Source organism: Chelonia mydas, chromosome 3, assembly GCF_015237465.2.
Source record: "Chelonia mydas isolate rCheMyd1 chromosome 3, rCheMyd1.pri.v2, whole genome shotgun sequence".
Lineage (NCBI taxonomy): Eukaryota > Metazoa > Chordata > Testudines > Cheloniidae > Chelonia > Chelonia mydas.
The window spans coordinates 45,036,183-45,060,583 of record NC_057851.1 but is presented as its reverse complement, the minus strand read 5'-3'; the positions used below and the strand labels follow the sequence as shown (position 1 = coordinate 45,060,583).

Genomic DNA, 24,401 nt, shown 5'->3' with positions numbered 1-24,401 from the left:
TTCATCTGTGTGTCTGACAATTCTGTTCTTTACTATAGTTTCAGCCAGTTTGTCTGGTACTGAAGTTACGCTTACTCGCCTGTAATGGCCAGGCTCATCTTTGGAGTCTTTTTTAAAAATACACTTTACATTAGTTATCCACCAGTCATCTGGTACAGAGGCTGATTGAAGCGATAGGTTATATACCACAGTTAGTAGTTCTGCATTTTCATATTTGAGTTCTTTCAGAACTCTTGGGTGAATACCATCTGGCCGGGTGGCTTATTACTGTTTAATACATCAATTTGTTCTAAATCTCCTCTATTGACACTTCAATCTGGAACAGTTCCTCAGATTTGTCGCCTAAAGAGAATAGCTTAAGTGTGGGAATCTCCCTTACATCCTCTGTAGTGAAGGTTGATGGAAAGAATTAATTTAGCTTCTCCAAATGTCTTCTTGTTTGTTTCTTTAGCTCGATTGTTCAGGGGCCCCAATAATTTTTTGGCAGTCTTCTTGCATCTAATGTACTTAATTTTATTTTTCTGTCTTTACTTGACTTTTGCTGTTCTGTCTGCTGACCCCCAAGTGCTTGCCTCTCTGCTGGGTCTTCCGCATCTCTTTTTGTTGTTCAGTTAGTCAGTGCAGCATCTCATCCTTCGTATCCGGATCCCATGTCCAAGTGTAGATCACAGCTGAAGGCTCCTTTTCTCAATCAGGAGGGTTAAGATCACAGACAAGACCCTACATATCAACAGAGTGCTCCCTCAGTTACTCGGTGTGCCACGCTGCCTAACCTGTTTGGGTTGTCTCATACTCACAATAGACACACAATCCACTTCTTTTCCTCATGTGTATCCTTAATCTTTAGATTCCTACCATCGCAGAACATAGTACAGCACGTGTCATAAGGATCCTTCCACGCTGCTTTCTCTTCTACACTCAGCTCACTTTCTGAGCTCCTTCCTTACTTCCTGGTCCTGCTAATTGTATATCTTCCCTTATTGGGCTAATTACCTCATTAGCCCAATCATTGCCCCCACGTGTCACCAATCTCACCATAACATGTTAATTGCCTCCGATTAATCCTGTAATCAGCTCTGTTTGCAATTCCCTTAGTGATCAGGGTTCTACTGCTAGCAGTCTGTCACAGTGTGTCTACTATGGAAGGAGTTAAGTTTAAGGAAACTGTAGGGGTCTTCAGAAGAGTAGTTATTTAGAACTTCAGGCCTTGTTGGGTCCTCCATCATTTAGTTCCCTTCCTCATTTAACAAAGGTCCACTATTTTCTTTAACATTCTTCTTCTCCCAGGTGTATGCTGAAAAAAAAATACGAAGAGGCAGACAATCTGTATTAAAGAGGATGTGGGGTTTTGTATATTTGCTCAGGAGGATTTGAAAAGTGTATTTGAAATAGTAGACAATGCCCCCGTACTCATCACAATGCTCATGAGGACATTGACGTGTCTGCATTATAATGAAAGAACATTTTTCAAGCCACCCACTTAAGTATTAGAAGTGGTACTGTTTAGTTTATTCAAAGTAACTCTACTAATCTGGAGGAAATAATGAAACAGAAAAATACTGGTTTGGAGAATCATAGAGACAGTCCATCACATCTGAATTTATATGGAAAGGGTCCATCAGAACATCTAATTGGATAGAAAAAATTCAGTATAATATCTGGGCTTTGAAAATGATTGATTAATTTATGGGCTTATTTGGCCCTTCTTGGAGATAATAGCCTCTATAGATCTGTAATTCTATGATAAAATCAGACTGTTTTATGTTCTTCTAAATAACAATAAAGCTTAATTAGCATGTTGGCTATATAGTAAAAGGGAAAATATTTATTACTATTGTATTAATGCTACCCATTTGTATAGTGCCTTTTATTCAGGGATCTCAAAGTGCTGTGAAGGCATTACATTTAAAAAGTTCCGTAGTGGAACATAATACTTTCTATCTTACAATATGAGGGTGGCAAAGCAGATTGTGAATAGATAATCAACAGTGTATTAAATATGAGAGTCTGAAGCAGCATCTGAGTATTTATTTTCCAGCGGTTTGGCACAGAGTACAGATCTGTACACCAGTTTCTCCCTTAAAAGTAATATCAACCTTGTGTCCTAAAAACTTGAGGAACTTTGCATGATCAACATTTCAATAAAAATGATGTCAAGGGTGATTTTTGAAGGTTACTTTTTAATCATAAGATCATATAGTTGGGAGTGATCAACTAGTGACTTTTAAAACTTGGACTGGGGTCAAACATAGACATTGATGTTTGATTAAGATTTTAGTCCTGTACACAAAGAAAATTCTGGTGCTGATACAAGAGATACCAAAGAAACTGCAGTTGATATGAAGAAAAACTGTACTTTATGAAAGTATTTTGTGGTAGCTTATACATCTCTTTAGATGATTTCCTTGCTAAGTAGAGATTTACTTTATGTGGGGAGGAGAATGTGAATTAATGAAATCTACTTGAATTGTTATGCTGCATCTGAAGTTATTGTCCATATTAAATATTTACATGAAAGAGACTGGTTCTTAATAGTTCTGGTGAGAAAGAAATTGATTAATTGCATACAAAAAATGGCTAAAAGGTATATCAACATGAAACTATGCTGGGTAGAAATTTCTTCTTTGTTCAGATGTTTTTGGCCACAGATGTTAGCTGTTTTGTGTGGAAATAAAGGTGTTATTTTATGAGTTTCTTAGGGGGAAAAAAGCTTAAAAACTTTTGAATGCAAGAGATGTGGTCTGAAGCGCCAGAGGACATTCATGGAACGTTAGGTGGAACCCGTAGGGGAAAAAAATCAACAGCAGCATCTGGAAAGGAACTATAAGTGGTTTTAGGGTTTAATTTTAATGCAAGTTTAAAATGCGATTAACTATAGGTGTTAGTATGTGAGAAATCAGGGTGAGGAAGGTAAGTGATGGAGGTATATTATGTGAAAAATAAGGATTAGGAAAAAGATATAACAGAATGAATAGCTGATCACAGCAGAATTTATAAAAACCTGAAAACATAGTTTGAATTGAGAACTGCATGTTGGCGTCATATAAAGAAAATCAGCTTGGGTGAAGAATTTATTAGTATGAGAGAGAAAGATAGGATTGGGAATTTCCTTGGCCCTGCTCTGTCTCCTTTGTGCCTGAAAGGTACAAACAGCCACCTGGCGATCCCCCTTGCACAGAGGAATCTCCAGACAATGTGAAACTGTCTCTTGGCTCCTCTCCCATCTTCTGGCATAAGGGGAATTTCAGGGCATTTTGAGAGTAGCACAGGGCATGATTGGAGTGCCATGTGCTCTACTGATCTCTGCTGGTGTAACTGCTGTTACCAACCAGCAGAATTTAGAACAATGTTAGGGTCAAGTGGGCTCTTGGCTAGCAGGACTGCAGGGAATGGAAAGGTGGCAACAATGCCAACTTTGGATCTCCCCAATCCCGAGGTGCACATCATGGTGTACCTGAGAACCCAGCCAAAGATCTTTAACTAGTAATGACTTGGCTTTGCTGCCCAAGTTTAAGGTTGCCTGTGCAACCTCAGTTCAGTCCCCTTGTGCAAATGCATTATGGAATAATCTTTAATTATATGATCACATATGTTTTCTAGCCAGTTTCAGTCTCCCCACACCTGTTTCCCAGACCCAGTCTCCTGGTGCAATCATTCCTAGATTTCTCTGCCCCTCCTGGCTTGCAGTCCCAATCTCCGTTCAAAGCCAGTTTCAGTCTCCCATGAAAATCACAGGCTGTTTCCTTCCCCAGCCTCTCCCTGCCACCCCCAGCCCGATCCAGGCTCATTTACTCCCGGATTCACCCAGATTTAGCTGATTAAAAATGTTACAGCTCATTTTGAAAATGTTGTGTTATTTTCTTTAACAATACAATAATTTACCCAATGCAATAGTAATCTCAAATAAAATTATGAATCCATTTACCAGTCAATATAACGTAAAATGGATAATTGTTAGTAGAGCTGATCAAAATATTGGATACATTTTTCACAAAAAAATAGTTGAAGTGTTGTCCTTTTATTCAAAGTCTTGAAATTTTGACTGCAGAAAATCATTAAAATTGCAAACTTAGAAAATTTTCAACTAACCCTAATTATTAACAGTTTAAAAGGCAGCAAAACATTTTCACTGAATATGCTTATACATAGAACCCTAGAATCATAGAAATGAAGGGCTGGAACGCACTTTGTGAAGTCATAAATTCCAGCTTCCTGCACTGTGGCAGGACCAAGTGAACCTAGACCATCCCTGTCAGGTGTTGGTCCAATCTGTTTTTTAAAACCTCCAGTGATGGGAATTCCACATCCATCCTTGGAATCCTGTTCCAGAGCTGAACTACTTTTTGTGAGAAATTTGTTTCGAATATGTAACCTAAATCTCCCTTGCTGCACATTGAGCTCATTTCTCCTTGTCCTACCTGGAGTGGGCATGGAGAATAGTTGATTACCATCTTCTTTAAAACAGCCTTTAACTAGCTTGAAGACTGTTATCAGGTCCCCCTCAGTCTTCTTTTCTCAAGACTAAACATGCCCTGTTTTTTTTTAACCTTTCCTCATATCGTTTTTGTTGCTCTCCTCTGGAATCTCTCCAATTTGTCCACATCTTTCCTAAAGTGCAGTTATCCAGAACTGGCCACAGAACTCTAGCTAAGGCCTCACCAGTGCCGAGTAGAGCAGGACAATTAAGTCCCATGTGTTACATTCAACACTCCTGTTAATACACCTCAGAATGATATTCGCCTTTTTCACAGCCATATCACATTGTTGACTCATATTGGTGGCTCGCATGGTCACCATTTAAAAATGTTATCATTCTCCTGTTCTGAGCACATTGTGGTGTTCAAGATACCACTGTTTCCTCCCTACATTCAGACTAGGAAATAACTGGTAGTAGATCGCAAATGTGAGTTGTTTTTTTTAATGGTGACATGTACAGCTTACAAGCTATGCTGGCAGACAAGGTGCCAACCATGCTTAAGTAAATGGACATTAGACTTTTGCTATCTTTGGACATTAACATGAGTGATGTACTAAAGTGAGGTGTCCATGTTAAATTCATTAGATGTATCAACAACTTTCAGTACCATTGACCATGAGATGTAATTGATTCATCTCTGGGATCTAGTGGAGTGGATGGAGTGGCTCTTTAGTGTGTTCATGTTTTCCCTTTGAGATATCAATGGGTGGTGCTTGAGAAATTGGTCATCCTCTCTGAGGGCTCTCAGTTGTGAGGTCTTGTGAAATCGATCTCCTTTCCAATGTGTATGAAAGGGCACTATTTCTTCTAGATCTTTGTCGTCTTTCTTGCCTGTAAAGCACCATGCACACCAATAGCATTATGTACTGTAAATAACAGTAGGGGAAATTGTGGGAGATTTTGGCTAAGTGTCATCAGTATGCTGTTGATTCTCAGTTTTATGTATCCTTTTAATCAAACCCAGATGGCAGAGTCTAATTACTTTTCCAGTCTCTGACCAAGATAGGGATGTGGATGAAAGTGAACTGGCTGCAGCTCAACTTCGTTAAGGAAGAAATACTGCTTGTTAGCGAGGGGAAACATTTAGGGGAATAGGAAGAGGTAAAGCACCATCTACTGAAAATATATATTTCAATTTTACTACAGTCTGTAATCCCTTATATCATCTATGGGCCCTTTCTAATGCAGACCTAGTTAGAGTTAGCTGCTCTTCATTCTCTGCCTTGTCATGACTATTGGGGGCTGGAGTGTTCTTGCTGTCAGTTCCATGGGTGGCGGAGGGTATCACAGGCTGGGGGAAGCTGTGCCTCCCCAAACAGCGGGGCGTGGCCCCTCCCATGCTCCACCCTCAGGCCCCTCCTCCCATTCCCGGCGTTGTGGCCTGGCCCAGGCCAACCTGCAGTGGGGTCTCGGGGTGGCTGGTGCTTGGGCCGTGTTGCCTGCCCGGCACTGCAGCCATGCCGCCTGGCTGCCTGGCACACTGGGGTGCTGCGGCCACGCTGCCCAGCGCTGGGGCTGGGGACCACAGTGGGGATGCTTTGGGCTTCTTCAGGGGAGAAGGGGCAGAACAGGAGGGGGAGTGGGAGGGGAAGGGGAGGAGCCTTGGGCAGAAGGGGAGGGGCTGAGGGCTAGCTAGTTCACTGGCTGCCCATGGTCAGTTTCTGTGGACTGACTTTGAAGACATGTAGCAGGGCTGAGTCAGTGGAAGGCATGCACCTTTGGCTCTTTCTCCTCCTGGTGCTGCACCAGAGCTCGCATTTAGCACATTTGAGGGCACAATCATAAAATGAATAGATTTGAATAGCTGCTAGTGGATATATTTTGTGTACCCTGACAATGTGGTTGCTAATATTTCTAGCACATGCCATAGTGGCTTTGATTAATACTACTTGCTATGGGAAGCTGTGTGTAATTTACATTGTTGAAATTTGTAAATAAGCATCTGCTTACCCCAGGGAATGATGTTGTAAGGGCCTGAAGCTCTTTATACATTTATTCCAGTGTAACTCCATTGACTTCAGTTGAGTTACTCTTGATGTACATCACTGTATGTGAGAGGAGAATCAGGCTCTAAAACAGGGGTCGGCAACCTTTCAGAAGTGGTGTGCCGGGTCTTCATTTATTCACTCTAATTTAAGGTTTTGCATGCCAGTAATACATTTTAATGTTTTTAGAGGGTCTCTTTCTAGAAGTCTAAAATATATAATTAAATGATTGTTGTATGTAAAGTAAATAAGGTTTTTTAAATGTTTAAGAAGCTTCATTTAAAATTAAATTAAAATGCAGAGCCCCCCGGACTGGTGGCCAGGACCCGGGCAGTGTGAGTGCCACTGAAAATCAGCTCATGCGCTGCCTTTGACACGCGTGCCATAGGTTGCCTACCCCTGCTCTAAAACATTAATGTAAATACATAAAATAATGACTCTTCATTTATATCCAATCTCTGAATATTTACTGTTTCTTAACTAAGTTCTTATACAAGCGACTGACCACAATAAATTAGCCTGGAAATGTAGCTTTAAACTAGTTCATCTGAACAAAAAGTCTCCAGTAAATAAATTTCTACTAGTCTAGGTCTCAGGTGTGACCATCAGTCAGAGTGTACTTGTTTTACGTTACTACTGGTGTATGTTTTGGAATTGGGAGGTAAAGCATGAACTAGTTCTTTTTTTTCTCAATACGGTCTGAAGCAAAGACTTCCTCAGGAGTGTATCCTGGAATTAGGGTTTGTTGTTTTACTTTTTAATTTTTAAAATACTAAAGGATGGGGGAGGCAGATGTCCACTGGAAGCTAGTTCAAGGAGCAGCTGCAGCAAATGTTTAGTCTTCTGCTGACTTACAATATGATGATGGAAGCTCTGAAAATGGCAATACTATCACAATACAGATACCTACCCATAAATGGACACAAATCAGATGTCAAGAATTATAACATTCATAAACCAGTCAGAGAACACTTCAATCTCTCTGGTCACGCGATTACTGACATGAAAGTTGCGATATTACAACAAAAAAACTTCAAAACCAGACTCCAGCGAGAGACTGTTGAATTGGAATTCATTTACAAATTGGATACAATTAACTTAGGTTACCTTGCATGACTTGGCCACTCCCAGTCTCTATTCAAGCCTATTTCCCCTTGTTTTTTCCTACCCCTCCCCCCTCAGACGTTCTTGTTAAACCCTGGATTTTGCTGGAAATGGCCCACCTTGATTATCAGACACATTGTAAGGAGAGTGGTCACTTTAGATAAGCTATTACCACCAGGAGAGTGGGGTGGGGGGAGGTACTTTTTCATGCTTTGTGTGTATAAAAAGATCTTCTACACTTTCCACAGTATGCATCCGATGAAGTGAGCTGTAGCTCACGAAAGCTGATGCTCAAATAAATTGGTTAGTCTCTAAGGTGCCACCAGTACTCCTTTTCTTTCTACCAAGGTAAGTATCTAGGTCGATATCTCCTCCTGGTCTTTCCCTATTTAAAGTTTTTAAGGAACAAAGAAATAGGGCCAGTTTAAAGCCAGCCTACCACTTTACATGCAACTACCATGAAGAGCATATACCAGGGGTAATATGGTTTTGTGAGCAGGCGTTGCTTTATTCTGCACCAAATGTATGCAGTGGAGAAGCCCAACTGAAAACTCGATTTACAAAGGAGTGGTGATAGTTGTGCCTTTTGGTCAGAAAGGGGCGTGATGTTATGAGGTCACCATGGTATAAACAAGAGTGTAGCCTGTATAAAGTGTGCAGCTAAAATAATTGTTTCTGAGTCACATCCAATATGTGACTTCACATGGCAATAATATAGTAGAAAATAATGCCAGAATTCTTAACCTGGTTCATTTCTTCTGAACTTGCCCGTTACGAAGGAGAAGGGAGGTGATGGATCAGGAAACAAGAATGAACATCTGTTTAATCTTTGGGGCTGTGGGAAAAGCATTCTGTTTTGCAGTATGTCAGAGAAGCACGTTCAACACTTCACTTATTTTAAAAAAAATATTAAGGAATTGGTAGAGCTTATAATTATGCTAAGCCTAAGCTTCATTAGAACTCATTGTTATCCTTTTAATTAAACATGGAGGAAGGATTCAAAGCATGGTTTATTCTTCTGCTGGGTGCTGACACTACAGGCAGCTCTGAAATGTAAAGTTTACAGTCTGTGGTGTGGGGCTCATTATATACTGCAAGCAGAGATTGAGGCTTTAGATAGTATATAGAAACAAGTAAAGGATTTTAAGAAGTAGATGCTTCCGAGGCTTGTAAAAGTGAAATTAAATCTCATGTTCTTAGTCACAGTTTTAGAGTGAGAAGTTAAGAAATAGTCTTCACTTATTTAGGGTAGGATCCACAAACGGACTGAGGTGTTACAAAGCTGAGTGCCGCAGGGCCTAATGTTCAGGCACCTACAAAATGCAAGAATAACACTGTGATCCAAAATACTGACTTAGGTGCCTAGGTGCCCTATACAATGCATGGGAAGAGATAGGTGCCTAAGAATGCATTCTACAAAAAGCCAGCATGCCATGGTGGAGTTGCCTAAGCTTGCCAGTGGGAGATGCCGACCAGAGGGGTGTAGCCAAGCCCTTCCACACTCTCAGATATAGGTGCCTAAGTCCAGGCTGCAGGAAGGCACCTAGTTCTATTCAGCAATCCACCTGGAGCTAGGTTGCTTAGGCACCTAATGTGTTTCTTGTGGGAGGAATTAGGTGCCTGCCTCTCTCCACACAAAATGGCCAGAGTAGAGGTGCCCATCTTATAACATTTAGCCCAGTGATTGGTGCCCTCTTGTGGGATGTGGGAGACCCAGGTTCAAATCCCTTTCTTTGCCATAGGAGAGAAAGGATTTGAACAAGCCGCACATCAGAATATCCCATAGTTTAGTAGTAAGAGCTCTCTCCTGCGAGATGGGAGACCCCTGGTCAGATTTTTTCTCCCCCTCTGGCAGAGAGGGGAGAAATGAACCTGGGTCTCCCACATCCCAGGTGAGTGCTTTAACCACTTAAAAGTTATAAGGTGGGGAACACCCTCTCTTCCTCCTCACAGGTTTTGAATGGGATCCAATCTGGTAGGCAACCTCTGAAAAACGCCTACAGGATCGGTCCCCACATTTGACTTAGGTAGTCAAATGCCTGTCTGCCCCTGGGTTGTGGATTGATTTTGGGAATATGCTAGACACCTAGAGGGAGGCAGCAGTGTGCATGTCTAGAGGCAGAAACAGATTCACCTAGGGAGCTTTTACTCTGAAAAACATAGTCTAGGTACACATAGGTTCCTACAGGGCTCGGTGGGCGTTTTGTGCAATGCAGTGGAGCCAAAACTGGGACTTGCATGCCTACACCGGGGATTTAAGTGTCTGAGTCTGGGGTTTAGGTGCCTAAGTACTTCCGTGAATACTTTTAGTCACATATAGAGGGAAATACAGAAACAGCAATAGAAAGTTTTCAGGTTCTCTGAGTTTCTATAGCCAATGCTGAATTTTATGGATACACAGAATTTTCGAATATGTTGAAACAGAATATACTTTATAATCCTTATAGTGTTTTTAATTCTATATACTGTATTATATGTTTTGATACACCATGTTTCCCAGGTACCCACTGCAATGGAAGAAAGTGGATATAAATTGGCAGAGCATACCAGGACTTTTTCTAAACACTGCTCCACTGAATGAATGAAAGGTTTGAAACTGACGCATAGTGCTTCTGAGAATTTGTCAAGTTCACTTTACTGCTCTGCTCACTCAGAGTGCTGTGTTGTGGTTTGGTTAGAACCACAAAAATATTCACAATTAGCCCTGCTTCAAGTTTGAAACGTAATCCAAAACCAGTAGTGTTTCACTAGAGATTGTGCTCTTGAGCTTTATGCATTGTTTGTCCCTTTTTCCTTTTTGCTCTAGCTGCCCATCAGATTTTTTCTAGTTGCTCATGAACTGTTCATGGCATATTTAGAATTCAAGTCTGACTTACTGGGATAGGTTATATGAGGCAAGTGACAGGTTGGACGCCCTATAATGTTTTGTCTTCATCTCTGAGTGGCTGAGTGTATTCCATGTGATTCCGAGGTTCAGCCAAGCTCACAAGAAAAAATATAATCAGATAGTTTTATCAGAGAAGCTACAGTAGAGTTGATATCTTTCTGACCAAGTGTAAAGCAAAATAGTGGGGGAGTCAACAAGACGCTTTTACCTAGTTCCTTGTGTGACTCTTGCAAGTCATGATTTTGTGGATCTATTAACTCCTGTAATTCCTTTGGGAATTGTTTTATTTTATATTTGGCCTGACAGAAATTTACTTTTGTATAAATGGAAGCTGCTTATTTGTTTTGCTAATATGTGAGATCTCTTGTTGCATATTACTGAGACCTACAGGGTATTATGCGAGAAAAAGGCCTGCACATATCTTTATAATTCCCTGTGTTAGTGGAAAGTGAGTTAGTGGCACATTTTGCTTCAGATAATTCTCTTTTTTATGAGGGGAACTGTATTTGTATAACTGACATAATTCTATTTTGCTGTCAGACTGAAGTCCAGTGTATTATTTCTGGACAGAGGCCTACACACTCCAAAAATGTCCTCACTCATTGCTTGGAAACTGCCTTTATTTAAGTTTAGTCTCATCTCATATGTGTTATGCATCATCGTATTTCCCACACCACAAGGTGGGTCAAAGCCATGAGAAAGTGCAGCAGCAGCAGCAGTGGGTAGCATGCTCACAAGAACAACTGACAGCATCAGATGGACACTGCTGGATGCAGTGGGCCAGAGGTGGTTCCTTAGCTTCTTCAGCACTGGCCATTTCCCAACCTGGCATTTCTACTTAGAAACCTCTGAGAACTTCTTCCCTAAATATCCTTGTGATGGGATGTTCCCCTGGAGTGAAGCCTGGAAGCTGTTGAACCACTGTGCCCCCTAACTATTCAGCTGGGTTGGCCTCTCTCCATGCTCTGCCAGTGACTCACAACCAGCCCCCTCTGAGCCCTGTTATCATCCAACACAACAGCAGGTGGTGCCACACACCCAGCTGAGTCACCTGAGTAGTTTTCCTAAGCCACTCATGGACCAACACTGAAGGCACCAGCCAATTTACCAGCTCCCCAGCCTTGCATCCCTACTGGAGTATAAACCCAGAATTATACCATCTTGCACTGCACAGGGATCCCTATGGTGCAAGCTCATTAAATTAGTTCTCTCCCCCCTCGATGTGGGAAAAATATGCAAAGGTCTTTGAGCACAGAGCTAAGATTCCTTAACACTTCACTCAAAAAACACACTGGTTAAGATAAAACATTAAACAAGTTTATTAACTAAGAAAGATAGATTTTAAGTGATTATAAGTGTTAGCAAACGGATCAAAGCAGATTACGTAGTAAATAAAAACACAATCTTAGCCAAATAACAGATTTAAAATTTTTATTAAAGCAAATGTTAAAAAATATATATAATACATCGGTTGAGAAAAGAGTGTCTGTACATCTGGGTATAGTGCTTAGTTTATCTACAAATACAAAACTTGTTTTTAAAGTCATGTGATACATAGAGTACATAATCAGCAATAACCCAAATTTAGGTGAATAGGTTTAACAATACCGTTTAGATATTAGAATCCGAATACTCGGGTACATCACTCATTAAAAATTGTACAGAGATTTGGCTGTGGAAAGCAAAATATAACAATGAGTGGAGATTGTCCCTCAGTAATTAAGAATTAGGTAGGTTGTCCATTTAGAAAATACAATCCACGAGGAAAGTATTTGTTACTTTCCTGACTGCGCTTCTCATTGGCACTCCATGGTATTGTCGATGCCTGGTGATGTGTTCTATGTAGATGTCCCTCGACCACCTGATGGCATTTGACACCATGAGATCACCTTCAGAACAAACAGTCTGTATGGTAACACCCATTGTTTCATGTTCTTTGTGTATATAAAATCTCCCCACTATATTTTCCACTGTATGCATCCGATGAAGTGAGCTGTAGCTCACGAAAGCTTATGCTCTAATAAATTTGTTAGTCTCTAAGGTGCCACAAGTACTACTTTTCTTTTTACAGATACAGACTAACACGGCTGCTACTCTGAAACCAGAACAAACTGAGTTTTCAGTGTAAGGAACATCTGCTGAAAATCCAGGCTTCAGGTATCAAAAATTGATAGGCTGTGGGTGGCCAAGAATCCACCTTTTCAGAGTTCTTTTCTGATTTGTGTTGTTCTGAAAGGAGATCAGAAGCATGTTTATTGCCCCAGAAAAAAGACAAGGAACAGGAATTACAATCCAGTGCATTGCACTAACCCTTAGGACCTGTTGCTTAAATGCTGGCATTTGACTTGTTGCCCTTCTCATATGTGGAGAGTTGATGGTGGCTGCAGTTGTGAGGTGATAGGAGTTGAGCTGGGGGGGGGGGGGCTGGATCTGAACTGAGATGGGTGGTGGGTGCTGGTTTGCTGGGTCTTCATTCCCCCGTCCAGTCTTTCAGTTACGTACATCAGCTCCACCAAAAATATAGGCTGAATGTACGGCTTGAAATTTACAGTTTTGATTCAGATTATTAAGGTTCTTAACTCTTCAGCATCATATTGTCATTAAAAGCTGATTCTCATAAGCGCTTCAATGCATTAAACCCCTGACTTGCAGTCACTTTGCCAGTCTCTACCATTTGTTCTCTCAGCATGTCAGACTTTTGCCCATTTGAAGGCGCGGTAATGGAATTCTATCCTCTGCAGTTTTTAATTAGCAGATTCAATTGTAGCTTTTAAATCTAAATTGTCAATCTTCCTGATTATTTATACATTATCATTTGTGTTTTTACTTGCTTGTGTTGACTTTGTTTAAGCCCTACTATGTACATATGAATATAACTAAATCAACCAACCAGCATCTTTTAGGATGTTAACCCAGCATTGGTATTTATATTTTGACAATCTAAAGTATGCCTGTGGTTACAATTGTGAATCTGTGGAATAAATTAGCCATTTAATGATATCATGTTTGATCTGGTTTGTCTTTTGTTTTAAACCGTCTTGCTGTAGTCTAGTAATTGTTGTCATGTGTGAAGTTATAGTTGAGTGATGAATGGAAATGACTATGGAAGTATTAGAACTTTTCAATACTGCTGGAAATCCCCTTAGCATATATCCAGTTGGTGAAGAGTTGAATACACTTCATTTCCTCCAGTAATGCCCTGAAATATCTAATTCAATACTTTTCCATGAGCTCTCACACACTCTTGATAAGTAAATGTTAATGCAAAACTTCTAACCGTTTTCAGTAGGACAATAGGAAATCAATAAGAAATCTGGACAAAAGTAATAAATATAAGCTTATTTGTGTCAACTTCATTAGCTCATTAGTCAACTATTTCCCCTCCATCATCATAACCTTACATATTTCTGGGCTGCTGCTATCAGACAACTTCAGCAATATTTGTTTAGGTGGCCTTGTTTTGGTCTGTTCGTATTGGAGTCACATTTTGTGGCCTGTGGAGAAAGCAAGCTCCTTTAATTAAAAAAGGAACTGAGGGGGTACCATATAACTCTGTTATTGCCACTCATTGTTAGACGGATATGTTGTGTTGCCCTGATATTTAGTGATGACATATAGTAAATTTAGAATGTAGCTAGATATAAATTAATTTAGAACTATCATATACATAGATGCAGGAAATTTATAAATTTACAGTCCCCAATGTCAAATTTACCAATCTGGTCTTGAATAACTACAGTGTTTGTTAGATAGTCTCTTGCTTTTAGGCAACTCAGCTGGGATTTTCCAGCAGGACGTTAATAGAATTTGAACAGTGGAATTAACTTTATTGAGAATCTTGAAGCTTCATTCTCCTGAGACTGCTTTGAAGTTTTAGAGAGAAGTGAGGGATGACTAAGTGACCCTGGAGGGACACAGAATTGGGGGACTTGTGCTGGGGACCATAATTTCACAACCTGCCAGAACTAAATATCTAACAGCTGGATTCTGCCTGGCCCTCGTGGTACAATGGGAAAGGACGGAGTTAAGGAGCCTCAAACCCTTCTTGTGCAGCTTGTTTAAGAGTCAGGCAGAATTGCAATGGGGAGCTGCAGGATGTTTCCTTGTGCTCTTTCTGGAGTGTAGTGCCTTCACGTCACGCCCCAATGCAGCTCTGTGACTAAATGGCAAAGCTGAACACTGTGATTGCACAAGACAACTGCCTGGAAATATAAAACATATGAAACTGGAATGTATTGCTAATGTGTAGCTGGAATGTGTTCCTCCTCACCAATTTAGTTGGCTAAATAAAGCTCTAAATGTCTAAATCAGCAACAGGTTTCTATGATTTTCTGTGCCACACAGGCAGCAGAAGGCCAGGGATACTGGCTGAGCAGCGGGTGACATTCAGATAATCAGCAGAATGATATGCTTGCTGCTGAAGTCCATAGAAACCAAAACTCATGTTGGGAAATTCTGTGGCACTCTGGAGCTGTTTATTTAATTTGAAGGTTTATTATATGATTTGTTTACAATTATGGTTATTTTAAGAGGATTATAATGCTATTATTAAGGCTTAGTTTAAACCTCTATTCTCAGCTATTTATAACTTGGAGAAAAATGTGTCTATGCAGAAATTTGGCATACAGTGTCCCAGGGTGGGTAGTGAGTCCTTTTCTCTCTTTCTAAAATTTGGAAAAAAAATCTTTGGCTGCTTTCTGTTTTGAAGGAGGCAAACATTTTTTTTAGTGGTTTTATATGCATTTTGTTCTCTCTTGGCAAAGCCTTATACGTGGGGATAGGGGAACAAATTTTCCAGGCTTTTAATCTTTTATGTCAACCATTTCCTTTTTGATATTCCAAACAATGTACTTTGAGTAGTCGTTACTATTTAATATAGCCAATACATAGTTCAGTAAATAGTAAATTACTCAATATTTATAATAGCTATATCTTATATTTTGTTGCATCTGATTCCGTAGACGTATAAAATGATTAGGTCAACATTTGCTCTTGAAACAAAAAAAACTGCATATTTGATTATATGTATAACATAAATGATTTTATAGTTTTATAAAACTCCTCCTCTTTCTTTTACCCCGTCAGAATGTACAGTGTGATTTCATTTTTCTTTTCTATTTGTTTTGCGTTGATTTTTTTTATGTCATGTGGATTGACTGCTGGGGAACTTTACATGTCTTCTTCAAATCTTACAGAAGAATGTGCAGAATCAGAGCTGCATTGAATAACTTCTGCTTCATATGGTTCTCTGTGACTGGGGAAGTGGAGGTTGAATTGAACAGATTTGTTCCCCATAAATTACATGTAAAATTGTGAAACAAAGTTGGACATATGTTCCAATGGAAGCCATGCACTTGCAGTAACTCCTAAGCCCCAGTGGGAGGAAGAGACGAAAAGGGTCAGATATGCTCTTAGGTTCTGGTCTTTGCATGTATTTGCTGTCCCCAAACAGAGGTAGATTTCCTCTTTTCTTCCTTCATTGAACTTAACTGTCCAGTGTCCTGTCCTACCCAATGAGTATTCATAGACCAAAGGTCCTTCATTATATTCAAATAGTTCTGGCATGCCATTTAGTGTGAAAGGCTACAGCTCTTCCACTGTGTGGCAACCCTTTCTTTTCACAGCTGTTAAACACATGCTAGCCAGACAGCTGCTTCTTTGTCCCCCTCTTGTCTGCTTGGATCCACTTATACTACTGTATCCCCCATGTACTGCTGCTTGGTTGCCACCTTAAAATGTCCACCACAGAACTGTTGTCCTCTCCACCCTCCCATCATCCTCTGAAATTGTTGACCCAGTGCCCAGTACAAAGTAGTGTGGGGCTATTTAAATTGGTCTGAGGGTTTGGCCCATTGATTTCTATAGAAGTCTTGCCACAATAAGAACTGAATAAGGATTTACAGAATTTGGCCCATAGAATGAAAAAAATATGGCAACCAAAGTTTTTTGTGAAATTTTTTCGTGCACTAAATATAAGGTTCAGTTCATTTAATCCATTTTTGCTCTTATTTTCAGCCATAGTCACAATTTTATTCATAGCTCAGCCGTGGCATTTGTCATGTAACAACAATTACCTGATAATCATGAAAATACCCAGATGTATGCCCTTTTTGCTGAAGCCTTGCCATATTTGTGAAAAGAACTTTTTTTAAAAAAAGAAAAACAATATGCAGCAGATGTGAAAGTTTTTTACCTTCAGATTTAAATAGGTTTATATTCTCAGTGAGTGTGGGCTCAGCATGGGCCAACAAAGTTTTAGCTCACCAGATGTTGAATGTGATCTCATAGATGCTATACAGCTGTTTTCTATTTCTTTTTTTACTGTGCTCAGATAAATGTACACTAAATGCATTGATTTTTATTGTATTTTTGGAATGATTATGCATATTACTACAGTGAATTTAATATAATCTGTGGGGCACATATGCACATAGCATCCACTGAAATCAGTGGGAGACAATATGATAATGCTATAAAGGTATATTACTGTGCTGCTCTGTCCCTTTCCAATTCTTCACTGGAAAACAGAAGTTCTCCAGCCACTAGGTTGAAACTGCAGTGACAGTGCAAATAAGACTGGGTTGAAAGATGGATTTTACATCCAGTTGTGAATGCTGTGAAGTTAGGGGTTGTTTTTATTCTTTGCAAGAGTGACTTCTCAAGTCTAGATCTGGTTTCTGTGAAAGCTGTGTCTCCTGTATTCATGAGCCTTCCCCATTGGTCCACAGTTTCATTGTTCTAGTTTAGTGGAACTTAGCAGTCCTGGGAGGTCATGGAGGGAGTGGCATTCTCTCAAGTAGCAAGAATTAATCCCATAGAGGGCTTTAACTGTGAAAATGAAGACATTGAATTGGACTGCATTCAGTGCAGTGCAGAGAACACAGTGTCTTCCAGAGCTCTTGATAGTATCATGTGCTTCCACACTATCCCTGCCCCAAAATGGGTCTGTAGTAATATGTCCAAATTTAACCATTTGAATTGTTTTTAAAGACGTACAGCTTTTCTTCCTAAACTGCTGTAAAATCATTTCAAAAGGTCCTGAATTTAATTACATAGGGCCTTAATTACAATAGCTCCCCACCTGTCCATTTGATTCAATATCAGACCAGCCAAATAACAAACAAGGGAAATTTCATTTCCCTCCATCTGCTTTTGTGCCCCACATTCTCTATACTCCCTCTTCTACTCCTTATATTTTCCTTAGTCTTTTGACCTTATTGCTGCCTTCCTCTCCTCTTCCCACCTCAGCTTCCCACCTTTTTAATTTGCTCATACACCTATAAACGTTTTCTTCTTGTCTGGCAAGTACCTTCCCTATTCTCTTTTAAATCCTATTGAAAGTCTACCTCTTCCAACATGTCCTCCTTCTATGTCATCATTAATAATCTCTTCACCCCTCCTCCCCTTGACTTGTGTGTCTCAGTCTTGTCTGATGTATGGCTCAATCTTTAAAACATTTACACACATGGGTAACTGTATTCTCATCTTAATTAATTAGCCTCTTACTCTACCTTTTCATGTTCTCTGTATGCATATCTATCTATCTTCTTACTATATGTTCCATTCTATGCATCCGATGAAGTGGGCTCTAGCCCACGAAATCTTATGCTCAAATAAATTTGTTAGTCTCTAAGGTGCCACAAGTATTCCTTGCATAATGGCAGGCTTCAGAGTAGCAGCCGTGTTAGTCTGTATCTGCAAAAAGAAAAGGAGGACTTGTGGCACCTTAGAAACTAACAAATTTATTTGAGCATAAGCTTTCGTGAGCTACAGCTCAGTTCATCGGATGCATTCAGTGGATCCGATGAAGTGAGCTGTAGCTCACGAAAGCTTATGCTCAAATAAATTTGTTAGTGTCTAAGGTGCCACAAGTCCTTTTCTTTTTACAAGTACTGCTGTTCTTTATTCAGTTGGGCTCCCATACATAAATGTTTACAGGATTGGGCCCTTAGTATCTAAGCTTTTTGACATAGGAAATAAGTTGTGTGTCATAAAGCCCAACGTTCATTTAAATAAATACATTATGTTTAATAATAATTTATGACCCTGATAGAGGAAATATAAAATGAATGCAAATAAACTCTGCTCCTTCACATCTTCCCCCATCCAAGGTGTGCAACATGGCATCACAGAATTTTTTTAAAGGCACCCTGCAGGCATGTTTCTTTTGCTGTTGATAAAATGACTTCATACCTGGGTTTACAAAAAGCAGTGATAAAACTGATAATATGTTAAACATGTATTTTTATTTAACAGTGAATCTATCATTTTGTGTTTCAGGAATTTCAAATATCTGGACTTCCTGACTATGTTAAAATTGTAGAAGTTGGGCCAAGGGATGGATTACAAAATGAAAAGGTAATTTATGTCACCATCCATTTTTGCATTGTTTCCATGTGGAATGTCCATCATTATGTACAATGTACATGTCATAATTTTTAATCCTTTTTCACCTAATTAATTGGTTATTAAATTGGATATTTAAAATAAATAGCAAGCCATGACTGTTTTGTTGTGTTGAGATATGCTTGCTTTATTATTGCACCATCCTCCATCTCTACTCCTCCTGTTTGTTTTGTCCATCAGCTTTATGATGTCATAATCTGGATTGAAAACTCTTTGGTGCAGGAAGTGCCTAGCACTCTGTGGCAATGATCCCTGTTCAGCACTCTTAGATGCTACAATAATAAATTAAAGCTTTATCATCCTTCCTGAAGAGCAGCCTATGGGAGAAGAAAAATAACTTGCCATAAACTGTGCAAGATTTCTGTTTCTACCCTATCTTCCACCTGGTACCTGGGATGGGAACTGGATGGTGGCCTAATGTAGTGGGAATAAAGCTGGGCCATGTAAAATTGGACCCAAATGCCATGGTTCCTAACCATATCCCAGAATAAAACACCCCTTTCCATAGGCAGCATGGCAGATTCATGTACCTCACCATGGCTGGAGCGTTAATATGACAATGGGAAAATTAATTACTGGGGGATTTTTTTGGCTTTCTTCCTCCCAGTGGACCAGTATACAATGATTGCTTCCTGGGTCCCCTCTCGTCTGTGGAGACGCTTTATCCCCACCTCTGCCATCTCTTGTGAAGCCATCTGTTTACAGTGTTCTCATTGAATGGCTTCTTCAGACTCCAGGGAAGGGGTGGAGAATGGAGTGGGCTCATGCATACTGCTTCCTGGGCCATTGTGTGTTTGCTATCCACGGCCTGCCCACAAGGGGAAGAGTATGTGGTCATGGTTAACTACTTTAAATGAAGTATGGATGCTTATTTTGTACTGTGGGCATTTTATTTGCAAAAGGTACTTCTTGTATGATGGATATTTTACAATGAAATGCTTCCATATCCATAGGTTACAGTTCCCACAGATATCAAAATTGAGTTAATCAACCGACTTTCCAAAGCAGGCTTGTCTGTAATAGAAGCAACCAGTTTTGTTTCATCAAAGTGGGTACCTCAGGTAGGTAAAATGCACACAATTGAGAACTGTTTCAGTTTACATGCCACACTATTCAGAAATGAATTAATTATCAGAAGAGTCAAAGCAGTTGAGTTTTCTCACACCCTAGCTAATAATTACATGTAAGAGAGTACAACTGAGCTCACCTACTGTTTTTTGTAAAATTAGCTGTTGCAGTGAGATCCCTTCTATAGTTCTAAAGCCTTAAATTCCACCTGGTCCATAGGGAATTTCGGGGCAATTTTTAAAGGTATTTAGGTGTCTAAAGATGCAGCTACCTTTAAAAATCTGGCCCTTCCTGTGTGGCATGCAGGGTGAATTCCAATGAATCATGCTGAGCTCTTTTAAAATAGACACTTGTTTTTCTCAGATGGATGGAACTGTAAGGCTCCAGAACCCTAAAGATCTATTGGTATCATTATAGATGTTTGGCATCTGTCTATGGCCATATGGAGGTTATTCAACAGCAGTTATAATGTATATGTTATATGCTACTTTTGCTATGTACCAGCAGAAACAAGGCGTAAAATCCTGGCCTCACTAAAGTCAATTAAAAAACTCCAGTTGACTTCAGTGGAGGCAGGAGTTTGCCCAAGGTTTGATATTGTAGACTAAGTCCTGATCGGTACTCAGTGCCTTCCAAAAGATGCTAAGCATCCTCAACTCCCACTACAGTTGATTGTTGTTGCAGTTAAAGCTGAAGAAAATCAATTATGATTTATATTTCTTAAACTTATTTACAGAAACCTAATTACACACTTGCATGCCAAAAAATACAGGCTCATTTGAATTTATAATTTCTGGGTGCAATTAATCTGATTGCATACACATGTCAAGTAATTGCATGTACAAATGATCAATTATGTGTCTAGCCATTTGTGAATGCACTCACCTATTTAACACATGCAGACCCAGTCATTCCATATAGAAATACACTTGTATTTTGCATCTGATTGTTTGATGGTTCATGGCAATGAAGTCTTGTGCAGTTAATTGTTTGTGCTTTATGTAAATTAAATACATGCAAAGGTATATCAAGCATTTTTAAAAACTTTCTAAATCTAAAATGTTTATTATTTTAATTAACCTTTATTTCATTCTACAAATTTAAACAGAACAGAAATAGCATTGCAACTAGTACAACATTCATCATCCGTGCAAACAGAATTTAGTGAAGGACAGTACGCAGAGCATTTTAACAAGGGGTATTTTACATAGTACTAGAATGATAAATACTTGAAAACCATTGAAGTGAGAGGGAAAGGGTTATAAGTTTTGATATATTGTTTTTGCTGCATATTGTCTGTTAAAATGTGTGGAAAATATTTCGATTTAGGGTATGTCTACACTACGAAATTAGGTCGAATTTATAGAAGTCGGTTTTGTAGTAAGCAGTTTTATACAGTCGATTGTGTGTGTCCCCACACAAGTGCTCTAAGTGCATGTAGTCGGCGGAGTGTGTCCACAGAACCGAGGCAACCGTCGACTTCCGGAGTGTTGTACTGTGGGTGGCTATCCCACAGTTCCCGCAGTCTCCACCACCCATCTGAATTCTGGGTAGAAATCCCAGTGCCTGAGGGGGCTAAAACATTGTCGCGGATGGTTCTGGATACATATCGTCAGGCCCCCGTTCCCTCCCTCCCTCCGTGAAAGCAAGGGCAGACAATCGTTTTGTGCCTTTTTTCTTGAGTTACCTGTGCAGACGCCATACCACGGCAAGCATGGAGCCCGCTCAGCAAACCGTCACTGTATGTCTCCTGGGTGCTGGCAGACGTGGTACTGCATTGCTACACAGCAGCAGTTAATTGCCTTTTGGCAGCAGTCATCAACGTAGTCCTGGGTGCTCTTTTAATCGGATGCCTGGGCAAACATGGGAGTGACTCAGCCAGGTCATTTCCCTTTTAAGTTTCGTCTCGTGGTGATTCAGTCCCACTGGCAGTGCACTGTCTTTTAACCTCCAGCCAGCAGAAGATGGTGGCTAGTTGTCATACTGCACCGTCTTATGCCGAGCACCCAGGAGATGATGACGGCTAGCGGTTGTACTGCACAGTCTGCTGCCAGCAAGATGTATAAAGATAGATGAAGTGGCTCAAAACAAGAAATAGACCAGATTTGTTTTGTATGCATTTTCTCCTCCTTCCCTCTGTGAAATCAACGGCCTGCCAAACCCAGTTTTGAGTTCTATCCTTGAGGTTTTGAGTTCTATCCTTGAGGGGGCCATTCAGTTTCTCGCAAAGCCACCCCCTTTGTTGATTTTAATTCCCTGTAAGCCAACCCTGTAAGCCATGTCGTCAGTTGCCCCTCCCTCCGTCAGGGCAATGGCAGACAATTGTTCGGCGCCTTTTTTCTGTGCAGACACCATACCACGGCAAGCATGGAGCCCGCTCAGATCACTTTGGCAATTAGGAGCACATTAAACACCACGCGCATTATGCAGCAGTATATGCAGCACCAGAACCTGGCAAAGCGATCCCGGGCGAGTGGGCGACGTCAGCGCGGTAACGTGAGTGATGAGGAGGTGGACACAGACTTCTCTCAAAGCAGGGGCCCTGGCAAAGTGGGCATCATAGTGCTAATGGGCCAGGTTCATGCGGTGGAACGCTGATTCTGGGCTCAGGAAACAAGCACAGACTGGTGGGACTGCATAGTGTTGCAGGTCTGGGACGATTCCCAGTGGTTGCGAAACTTTCGCATGCGTAAGGGCACTTTTATGGAACTTTGTGACTTGCTTTCCCCTGCCCTGAGGCACAAGAATACCAAGATGAGAGCAGCCCTCACAGTTGAGAAGCGAGTGGCAATAGCCCTGTGGAAGCTTGCAACGCCAGACAGCTACCGGTCAGTCGAGAATCAATTTGGAGTGGGCAAATCTACTGCGGGGGCTGCTGTGATGCAAGTAGCCAACGCAATCAAAGATCTGCTGATATCAAGGGCAGTGACCCTGGGAAATGTGCAGGTCATAGTGGATGGCTTTGCTGCAATGGGATACCCTAACTGTGGTGGGGCCATAGACGGAACCCATATCCCTATCTTGGCACCGGAGCACCAAGCCGGCGAGTACATAAACCGCAAGGGGTACTTTTCAATAGTGCTGCAAGCACTGGTGGATCACAAGGGACGTTTCACCAGCATCAACGTGGGATAGCCGGGAAAGGTACATGACGCTCACATCTTCAGGAACTCTGGTCTGTTTCAAAGCTGCAAGAAGGGACTTTATTCCCAGGCCAGAAAATAACCGTTGGGGATGTTGAAATGCCTATAGTTATCCTTGGGGACCCAGCCTACCCCTTAATGCCATGGCTCATGAAGCTGTACACAGGCAGCCTGGACAGTAGTCAGGAGCTGTTCAACTACAGGCTGAGCAAGTGCAGAATGGTGGTAGAATGTGCATTTGAACGTTTAAAGGCGCGCTGGCACAGTTTACTGACTCGGTTAGACCTCAGCGAAACCAATATTCCCACTGTTATTACTGCTTGCTGTGTGCTCCACAATATCTGTGAGAGTAAGGGAGAGACGTTTATGGCAGGGTGGGAGGTTGAGGCAAATCGCCGGGCTGCTGGTTTCGCACAGCCAGACACCAGGGCAGTTAGAAGAGCACAGGAGGGTGCAGTGCGCATCAGAGAAGCTTTGAAAACCAGTTTCATGACTGGCCAGGCTGCGGTGTGAAAGTTCTGTTTGTTTCTCCATGATGAAACCCCCCACCCCTTGGTTCACTCTACTTCCCTGTAAGCTAACCACCCTCCCCTCCTCCCTTCAATCAGCACTGTCAGAGGCAATAAAGTCATTGTTGCTTCACATTCATGCATTCTTTATTCATTCATCACACAAATAGGGGGATAACTACCAAGGTAGCCCAGGAGGGGTGGTGGAGGAGAGAAGCACCAGGAGGGGTGGTGGAGGAGGGAAGGACAAGGCCACACAGCACTTTAAAAGTTTAAAACTTATTGAATGCCAGCCTTCTGTTGCTTGGGCAATCCTCTAGGGTAGAGTGGCCGGGTGGCCGGAGGCCCCCCCACCGCGTTCTTGGGTGTCTGGGTGAGGAGGCTATGGAATTTGGGGAGGAGAGCAGTTGGTCACACAGGGGCTGTAGCGGCGGTCTGTGCTCCTGCTGCCTTTCCTGTAGCTCATCCATACGCTGGAGCATATTGGTTTGATCCTCCAGCAGCCTCAGCATTGAATCCTGCCTCCTCTCATCACACTGCCGCCAGATTTGATCTTCAGCCCTCTCTTCAGCCCGCCACTTACTCTCTTCAGCCCGCCACCTTTCCTCCCGGTCATATTGTGCTTTCCTGCACTCTGACATTGTCTGCCTCCACGCAGTCATCTGTGCTATGTCAGTGTGGGAGGACACCATGAGCTCAGAGAACATTTCATCACGAGTGCGTTTTTTTCGCCTTCTAATCTTCACTAGCTTCCGGGAAGGAGAAGATCCTGTGATCATTGAAACACATGCAGCTGGTGGAGGAAAAAAAAAGAGGCAGTGG

At 41.1% G+C, this 24,401-nt stretch overlaps 1 protein-coding gene across 7 annotated transcripts in view; it reads left to right on the top strand.

Annotated features, from left to right (window-relative positions):
- Positions 1 to 24,401, top strand: part of HMGCLL1 (3-hydroxymethyl-3-methylglutaryl-CoA lyase like 1) — a 107,807-nt gene that overhangs the window by 9,100 nt on the left and 74,306 nt on the right. For 5 of the 7 annotated variants that reach the window (XM_043542383.1, XM_043542384.1, XM_043542386.1 and 2 more), the window contains exons 2-3: positions 18,734 to 18,811; positions 19,813 to 19,920. In XM_043542383.1, coding sequence (XP_043398318.1) covers positions 18,734 to 18,811; positions 19,813 to 19,920 — 186 coding nt within the window. The remainder of the gene's footprint in view (positions 1 to 18,733; positions 18,812 to 19,812; positions 19,921 to 24,401) is intronic. The other 2 variants (XM_037894223.2, XM_043542387.1) reach the window with 1 other exon arrangement.